At 36.9% G+C, this 10,141-nt stretch overlaps 1 protein-coding gene across 2 annotated transcripts in view; it reads right to left on the reverse strand.

Moving 5' to 3' along the window:
- The window catches only part of GABRB2 (gamma-aminobutyric acid type A receptor beta2 subunit), a 371,234-nt gene that overhangs the window by 129,227 nt on the left and 231,866 nt on the right, over positions 1 to 10,141 (reverse strand). For both annotated transcript variants that reach the window (XM_019506486.1, XM_019506485.1), the window contains exon 6: positions 2,699 to 2,781. In XM_019506486.1, the coding sequence (XP_019362031.1) occupies positions 2,699 to 2,781 (83 nt within the window). The remainder of the gene's footprint in view (positions 1 to 2,698; positions 2,782 to 10,141) is intronic.

A 10,141-nucleotide genomic window follows, 5' to 3' on the forward strand; every position in this document is an offset into this window, starting at 1 on the left:
CCACACTTACAATTCAAGGGGGTCCACACCTCCATTCAAAATTTCCAAAAAGGTCTGCACCTCCACTTGATTTTTTTTTTTTAGAAGTCCACAAATGAAAAAAGGTTGAAAACCACTGCTTTAAACTGAAAGTCAATAGACTTCTAATCATCAGAGGAGTGGATGTACAAAAAAGTCTTAACTAGAGCAATCTTTCCTCAGGCTAAATACATGGTGCTGTTGCACCCTTTATCTCTACTAATTGAGTGCTTAGGAAGGAGCCAGGTTCAAGTCCTACCTCTGTCTAATTTGGAGCAAAGATATTATAGAAATATACTGTAATAGCAGTGGGTGCGTCTACACATGCAACTAAGTCAAAGCAATAAACTCCAGAGCTTATTGCACCAGAGTTTATTGCTTCCCAGGCACCATGTTTACGTGTGCACCCAGGCACATAGCATGTTCATCCAGGTTGGAGCAGTGGCATCAATTTTGTTAAAGTTAAGAAAGTCTAAACTATAACAAATCTGTTGCTGTAGATGGCAATCTACTCAATATATAATAAAAAGTTATCACTAGAGAAAGAATACAGACTTTGACTTTTAATTCCTCACTCACAGAGAACAAAGCAATGTGTATTTCCTTTTTTAATCATTTTAATGAAGAGAAGTGATCATTACTTCTCAGAATATTACCAAAATTCAGGCTCTAAAGTAACAGAGCATAATAGGAAGCTCATAACTAAGAATTTGACTTTGTTACTTATTTTGGATTTATCTACATAATACTGTTAGATTTAAACTAGATATGCAAGCTGCAGAAGGCATTCCCTGCTGAATTATAACAATTTTAAGGTATGTCAGTTTTGCGGCCTAAAGTGGTTGGCAGTGCCCCTTTAATTTTTATACATTTTCCCAAGTGTGTACTACAGAAGGCACTCTTAGAGTTTATGACCTAATTTACCTACTTAAAAAAGCCATGGCATTCCCCTTACACTCAGGCAGTTGATGTAAACTAAATGAAATAAAAGGCATGCCATCCTGCTGATACCCTATAAAAGTACAGAGCTGGCAACATTTCTAATGGATTGTTACTAAAACGTTTTCTGAATCAGAAGGAAGAAGGGAGGGGATGGAGATTCCCTCACTAAAACATTTCTTTCTTTCTGTTTTTTTTAAAGAAAAAAATTGGTTTCTATTACAGAAGTAATTAAATGACACTGGCATGAAAAAGTTGAGCCATAGTCTACTGGCAAAATCCTTCACTGTAGTTATGTCAGTGGAGACCATAACACTTTTTTTTCCTTTTTTATTAGTAACATACTTGCACAAGCTGTACTGAACTGCACCAACTTTGTAAATTAAGACTTAAATCCTGACCCAACGGAATCAATGAGTGGCATTCCAGGTTGAAAAAGGGACTAGACAAATTCATGGATGATAGTTCTATTAACAGCTATTAAACAGAGATATTTCCTCTGGCATTTCTAAACCAATGATGGTAGATGCCAAGGAGGATAATGAACTGAGGATGGATCACTCCAGATATATCCAGGTCAATGCTCCCAGAAAAGCATCCATTACTGCCATTGTCAGAGGCAGGATACTGGGCTACATGGACCATCAGTCTGACCCAGTATGGCAATTCTTATATTTTTATGTTTCCTTTATAAATTATTTTGAAAACGATAGTCATGGGATTGTAACTCAGCAAAGCTCTTATGTGCATAATGAAGTGAATAGTACTTGAACACAGGCTTGAAATTAAGTACATTCTCACATGCTTTGCTTAATAGAGGACAGAGCTTTTAAGAATACATGCACGTTCTTTCAGGATTGAAGCCTAGCATATGCCAAGGAGTAGCTTAATGTACAGACATAATGCAACCATTTTAAAATAAACTGCTTATATTTCAAAACAGGTTTGAACAAGTGTAACAAATTTCATATCTTTTAAAACCATTCCAATTAATGTTTCATTTTCTTGCAAATCATTCAGTAATTTTTTTCAGTGCTAAAGAAATGCCATATTTCAGTTTAATGATGGATAATAGTTGAGTTTTTATTGAAAAAGAAGCTTTTCATGGAAGTACTGTCATAATCTTAATTATAATGTCAAGTAACTCATGTCTGTGTTTATAAAGTGATTGCAACTTATTTTGTTCTCTGATGTATTACAATTCTCTAGAGTTCTTAAGGTAAATAGATCTGAAATTTCCTCTAACAGCACAATTCCATTTTATCTATATGGAAAGCTTGACCTTTGATGGAGATACCAGTTATTACAACACTGTATATAATAGACTGACATCATACATAAGTGATAGTATAACTACAGCATTTATGACAAAAATTAAAAGCAACCTATTGCAAAGACAAATCTTAACACCTATTTAAAAATGGAAAAAAAACAGCAGCCCAGTTCAGCAGAAAAAGATAAAGAACTGTTACCAGTCCTCTTGCTCCTCAATGAACTTCAGCAAGGCAACTGAATGAGACTTTTAAGGATGTAAATTATCTATCAAAACAGAAACTAAATTCCTTTAAACCCTGTGCCCTGAATTACTAATCTATGTGGAAAGCTAAATTTATTGCACATGTTTACAAGGAAATAAATGTCAGACAGAAAGACAACCAGGTTAGTATCATTTTTTTTGGTTTGAATTAAACTTCTGAAACAGTTTGATCATAAAGTAAATAGGATTTACAAAACTACTTACAGCTCTCAATCTCCAGTGTGCAATTTTGTTCATCCAGTGGATATCTTCGTAGGTCCATCATACAAGCAGCTGTTGTTGTAATTCTAGAAAGAACATATGAGAGCTTCTTTACTGTTCCCTTATCAAATCTTTGATGAAACATAGCTGGAACACTCCTGCCTGTTTCCTTATTACTAAAATATGGCTTATGCTGATTATTTATAAAGATTAGCACCACTACCAAAACACCTCTAAGAAATCTATCTGATGGCATCCCAGCTCACTGGACAAGTGGTCGGTTTCTATTATACCTCTCACTCCCATCATCAGAGGATCTTCAAGGATCAGAATCTGTAATACATTTATCCTGACAATCCCCTGGAGAGTAGGACAGTATTATTCTCCATGCTTTAAGATGTGGAATGGAACCAAACAGAGATCAGTTACTTGGCAAAGGTCACGCAGAAAATCTAAGGTGTGGTAAAGAACAGAAGGCATGTGGTGGAAATCCTAGATTAAAGCTCTAGCTGCTGGATGGCAAGCCCTCCCTTGTGCAACATGTTCTTAACTGTCGTGAGCAGAACCAAATTAGCATGTTAAAACAGACTGTGCACGAGAGAACAATTACTAAAAATATTTATTGTCTAACAACAGTAGATATGAAAACTTAACACGAAAACTTTGTACTCCTTTTATCTGCTCAATAATGCTCTTAATTGGGACTTATTTTGTTCGGTATGCAAGTACACTAAAATTATTTTCCGGATTGTTTTCACAAAAGAGTTTTAGAGCATATTTTCACCTGCTGATTGCACCAAGCCTACTAACCTTAGCATGTGGAAACTTTTTACATGTCTGTGGAAATATCCATACCATACAGCTGGGTTACAAGGAAGAAGCTTGCTTGGGGTACGTTGAGCTAAATATGAACCAAGACTTACAACATAGAAGCACTGTCTTATTAATGGTTTTCCTTTCAAGGCTTTCTAATGTGGGAGCAAAATCAATTCTTAATCTTTTTTTCCCCCCAAACCATACAATGTTTTACAGAACTCTACTGTACGTGAAAAATGGTACAATTTGGAAACTGCCAATATACAATTAAAATAGAGTATAGTCTATGGACTTTCTAATCTGAGACACCAGAACCCTACATGATAGAGGGATTAGTTTACAGATTGGATATACATTCCTAGAAAAGTTCATAGCTTCCTCTTTCTTGCATAATCTCCTCCTGTAACATCTATTTTATCATTATTTGATAAGAAGGTTTATAAAGAAATAACCAAGTCTAAATCTCATTTAATAGACCTGTTCCTCAATGTCTAATATCAGATTTATAACAAGACTTCCTGGCAGATATATTTTCTACAGTGTCTGTCTGAATCAAGCACAGTCCTTTTCCTCACAGCTCCTTCATGACAACAAAACTATGGATGTGCTATCCCCGTATAAATGACTGAGCATTTAGTCCTTTGGCTGAAGTAGTGGAATATGACAGGCAAGACTTATCTCTGGTATTTTTTAACTCTCACATTCTTGCTTTGCAATCTTAATATTTCTATAACGTAGTCACTTTGTGTGTATGTGACCAATACTACAAGAGTGTGCAGAGACCTCATTTAGGATTAGAGCTCCATGTATCAAATGCTGTATGAAGACATACAAAAACACAATGTCTTACCTCTTCAGAAAGGATATAAAGAAAAAAGAGTGGCAATTAGACCAGAAACCCAACCTAAATAAGGACTTTGATTGGTTTATTTCAATCCCAATTAAGAGCATTATTGGTTATTCTTATCCATCATGCACACCAAACAAGAAAAATTCACCTTAAAATAATTATTCTTTCCTCTCCCATGATTTTGCCCAAAGTTTTATCTTCTTTCCTTTGAAAGCATTGATAAAAATAAATGTTTACCTCTTCAAAGACTTATTTACTTGAACAAAAAATAATAAAATTCTTTCAGACAGCATCCACAAGTGGCACACAACTCATTCTGGTGTTCAAAACTAAATTGAGAAATAAATAACAAGCATTTTCAATATCCCACAGAGTTCAAGACAGAAGATATCCAACTAAGCCTTTAGACAGAGATGAATTAAAATCTGTTCTTTATAAGAGAAACAAACACCTGAAATAGGTACACCTCTCCCTGTAAACAGCAACACTTTGGTCATTTTTACAAATGTAAGCACCAAAGTGCCTAGTGCTTTGAAAAGCACTTGGCGCTGCGAGTCTTGCAGTTGTATAAGTGGAGAAATGTGCGTCAGTGCTGAGAAAGTGGCAGTGGTGCGCTTTTGAACTAAAACACAAAGAAGGTGCTTTAGTTCAAAAGTGCATCGCTGCCATTTTCTGCACGCTGATGCACATTTCACTTATACAACTGCACACAGTTCAGTGCAGTTCGTATCAGCTCGTGTGCAGAGCAGATTCGATTAATTGAGTTTGCTCCGAAGTCGGGGATCTCCAGCACATTGCGGGACAAAAAAGTATGTGTATAAATGTCCTTTGGTTTTCCTAAAACCAACTGGAAAAAAGTTCTAACTTCGTGCCAATTCATAAAATAAATAAAAAACTCAACTTCCTACAGCATAGTCTTGTGAACTGACCACTGACAATAAAAGATTGTCCTCCCTCCCAATGAAACCCACTGTGATTCAATTTATTATGGTCATTAGTAACGATAACCATACACTACATCCTCAAAGAAATCCTGCATGGAAGAAAAACAACATAGAAGGTGTCTAGTAGGTTAACTTTTGATCAGCTTTAATGAAAGACTTTGGTACAAAGGCTTCTGATATTCCAGTGATTAACAACAGAAACAGGTTTCAGCACTCTAGTTTATGATATACAATTCCAATGAAAGATCATTTCAGACCATCCTTAGAAAACTCTTCTATACATTTTTTTAAGTTAAACTGACTAAATAAAATTCTATACAATTACATAAAATACTACACAACAACACTGTATTATGGAGCTATCTGTGTATTGCAATACACAGACATACTGGATTTAGATTCAGAGGGGCAATTAGATATATGTTTATAGGTAGACCATATGAATGTAGAAAGTCTCCCCTTTTCTGTCAGGGCTGCAGATCACTGTAGAGTGCAAAGAAGAACTGCAGGGACTTCTTTTTAGCATGCCTCAATGAAATCAGGGACACAAGGTAGTTTTGGATTTGTTCTGGCCCTTGGTGCAGTCTAGCCACACTCAGGGAAGTAAAACCGAATTCTGATACATTTCCAGAATGCACTTTCCCAAAAGAATGGACCGCTGTGTAGTTCTCCCTTGTCCAAGATGTACGTGATGTTCTGCAAAAACATACCCGGTGTTAAACAGCTACAATGAGGCCCTTCAGTTTCAAGGCTTTTTGCCAACCAGTAACAAGACAGAAATATATAATGCATAACCTTCTGGTAGAATCACAATATTTACTTTTCCTCAATACCATTCAGTTTCCTAGCCCTGCAAACTCCACCTAGGATCTGACAATTGAATTGGGATTTTAATAGTACTGCCATCTTTACAACTAAAGATGGCACTGAAAGTTGGATGGGCAACTCAGTTGACGTGTGAATTAAGGCAGTATCTGACTGCCTCTCATATTTGTATTGACTCAATAGGGCTAACATGAGTAAGCAGTAACTGATCCAGATCATCTCCCCTAACACAAGCAGCTGTGACTCACACACAAAGGAACAGAAATGATGAGCAAGATGGGGACAAAGTTATGTAGTTGCTCTGACCAAAATGGCACTTTTCATTTCTTTTTTTTGGAGAACTATGAAGCAAAGTGAACTATCACACCTGTTTTGAAGCTGACAGGGATAAGTCAAAAAAGCTATTTGAACAGGAAATTGTAGAACAAGAAATCATCCACAGATTGGATTTTGGTAAGCATGTTTTAAACATGGAATATGGATTTTTATCTCATTACCTGAGTTAGCTTTCATGACTCCATTGTTCCTATGGGATTATTCCTTGCTTGTTTGCCTCTCCCAGCACAGCTCCCTTGTACCTCTCCCTTCCGCTTTTTGTATTCGTCTCTCGCCTTCTTATCCATCGGTTTGTGCACATGCTATCACAGCATCTGATGAAGTGAGTGTCAGCCCACAAAAGCTTGTGATACACATACACATTGGATAGTTTAAAGGTGCATATCTACCCTGCCTTCTACTTACATTCAGACTAACATGGCTAATTAAATCGTGATAACATGGATCCCATTGAAAACAAAGGCAAAATCATCATCAGAGAAAAGTACAAGGGCCTAATCTTCCCTCATGTATGCAACTCCAACAACAAGCAAGAGGATCTGACTTCTAATTAGCAATTCCAGTATCAATCCCACAAGACCTTCGATGTAAATTATGTTCCGTAACTGACCATGTCTCTTTATCACAATCCTTATCAAAATCCTTTGTGCATGATAACTAAGAGTCACTGACTCTCTGTCTATCTGAATTAGTTACTGAAGCCATGCACTATAGCTGTGCTCAGTGTTCACTTCTGCTTCTTGGAAACAGACTTGCTGTGCGACAGTTGGAAATGTTGGCAGCAGTAGGGAGCAGACCCAATTACAAATATGTGGAAATCTGGAGACAAAACTGCATTGTGATTAATCTCTCTCCTGTACAAGGATATCAGCTTTAAAGAGACATGATCAAGGTTGTTTGAAACAGCATTTGACCTACTTTAAATTAAAATATATTTACTAGGTGCCCCAAAATCTACAGAATCTGCTTTTCTTCTCCTCTTGCCACCAAAATGAAAGTGCTTCTCCTATACAGTGATGGGGTAAGGGCTGCCTTTAGCAAAACATAAATAATAGTGACATTTGTACAAGTATGTTCATAAAGCAGAACATTCTGTAACTGGCGACAGGAGATATAGAGCATATGCATTTTGCTCTCTATAGTATAGCTTTATGAAGAAAACAGCAGATGAAATTACTGATAGCAAATTGAGAGGCAATGAAGTTTCTAGACTATTACAAAAGGTAATAGTCAACCTAGCTTTGTCAACCTAGCTTTGCTGCTAAGGCTTCATGACTATCCTGGCATAGACAGTCTCCTAAGCTATTTTCCATTCTCTTTTGGAAATGATCAAAGCTCTGAAAAGTCACTCGAGGAATAAGACAATGTTTCAAGTGTTGGTAACAAGGTGGGAAGAGATTTTACAACTATTACTGGGCTAATAAGGGATACAGAAACCTTGAACTCCTCCTGTTCAAGCTCGTGCGTGTCTGTGGTTTTTTTTAAATAACTATTCGATTTGGAAAGGAGTCCAGTACATTATACAGGATATTGCACAGGAATCTAGGAGAATCAATCTGTGATTTTTATCACTGCTTTGTAACTCTGTGTTTAAAAGGCAGCCTTAGTTTTTTTGGACTGTCACAATGTAATAACCATTACACTGCTGTGCCCCCTCTGTACAAACCTGGAAATGGAGAATTGTGCTGTTTTACAATTAAGGGATATATTCTTTTGGTAGAAAGCTTGCTAGTTTTAAATTAAATCAAGAGCGGTGCATCTCCCCACAAATCCTGCCTAAAATTCTCTAGTAGAGAATAAAATTAATTAGACCAGTGATTATCAACTGGGGTTCTGTGGCACCCTGGGGTGCCATAACAGCAAATCCACAATTCACAGATTAAACTCAGAGATTTGAAATAGGAATCCCTAGTGTAAAAAACATTCTGACTTGTCATGGTCTTTCTCAGTTATTTGAAATGGAAGAATTGTTCTATTATTTTTTTGTAATGAAGAAACAAGCAAAAGCTAAGAGACAGTATTCTCTGAGGTGGTGTCTTGAGTTTAGCAAGGGGTGCCTGGAGTCTAAAAAGGAGTCTGAATTACCACATGAGACAGCATTGTCCATTAGGTTGAACACACAACTGGAAGCCCAGAACCCAGCCATGACATCTATTGTTTAAATCCTTCCGAATAATGTTCATCACACTATTAATAAAATCTACTGGTACAGTTTGCTTGGCACTGGATGCAGTTTGTAGCTATTCTGATCTCTTTTTCTTTTATCACACTCTGTTCCAGATGATACAATCCACCTAACACAAAAAGATAACCATGCTGGAATGACCTAGAGCAGCACTTCAAGGTTTTAATATCTCATCATAAAGAAATGTATACATGTCTGGAAGCATTTACTTCATTTCACCATTAAAAAAAAAAAATTAGTATGTTCTTATAGAAGACTGGAATAACATGAGAACTATAGCAGAATGACTCCAAATGAAACAAATCACCTTGGAGTAAAGACCACAAAGCATCCTTCAGGAATATGCAGTTCACAGATCTGTTACTTTATTACTGACACTGAAGAGCTGAAAGTGTATTTTCAAATATTGTTCACAATACATTCCTTACTCTACTTGGAAAGAGGACATATATATTTCACTGTGATAATGTGCACAGTGAAATAAATAATGCATCATTTTAGTTCTTTTCTGTTGGAATTTGACATGGTTACTAAGCAAGTCACGTTTCATGCTTCTTGCCGCTGAGAAAGCATTACAGGTCATTTATACAAAGCAACTTTGAACTAATTTCCTCCGCCCTCCTCTACCAGGGAAAGTTACTACTAATAAAGTCCCAGGAGTGAACTGTTTAAATTAATGGATTTCAGAGCACATGAAGCATCTTCCTGCAACCTTTTTAATTCTGTACTTTTTTGTAACTCAACTCCAAGCTATTAAGATTCAGAAGAACATATAAAAGGTAAAACATGAAAGCAATCTGTTAAAAAAGTATGTCATATTTTATTACATTAAGCTCATTAGAGACCCTTTTAACAAACTACAGCACAGCTACTTGGCATTTTCAAAGATGACTCAGGGAGTTAATGTATCATGTTCCATTGAGAAAGGGTACCTAATTTCCTCAAGGTCCTGTGGAAAACATGGGCTATGTGCCTGCATATATTCCAAGAAAAAATACTTTAAGCTTAAAAACTTAATTGAGAGTACAGAGTTATTTAATGGTTACAGGGACAATACAAGAATATAGTACTTAAAGGTGTGATGGGATTTGATCCCCAATTTCAACAATTGTGCCTCCTGCCATGCCACGCCACCCATGTATGGCAGGAGGCACAGTTATGGAGTTAGGAACCAGATCCCAATCACACCATATTGGTCATGATCCTAGTCTCCTCCTACACTGGTAGGCTGGGTGCCTGACAATCATCAGCTGGCTCACTGTGGTCCACAGAGCTCAAATCCTGGGGCAATCCTGATCTTCCACCACCTGGCAGGGATCAAAGGGACCACTGTATCTGCCAGCTGATTGGGACCACTCTGGGGCTCAAGCCCTGGGCCGGAATGCTTGCAACACATTCAAGTTATGGTGTCATACAAACCAGCCACAAAAATATTACACTTTTCCCAAGTAATATCTTTGTGGTTGGTTTATGATTTTATGGTGCCATAA

This window comes from Gavialis gangeticus, unplaced genomic scaffold (genome assembly GCF_001723915.1).
Source record: "Gavialis gangeticus isolate Ggan-Ray unplaced genomic scaffold, GavGan_comp1, whole genome shotgun sequence".
Classification (NCBI taxonomy): domain Eukaryota; kingdom Metazoa; phylum Chordata; order Crocodylia; family Gavialidae; genus Gavialis; species Gavialis gangeticus.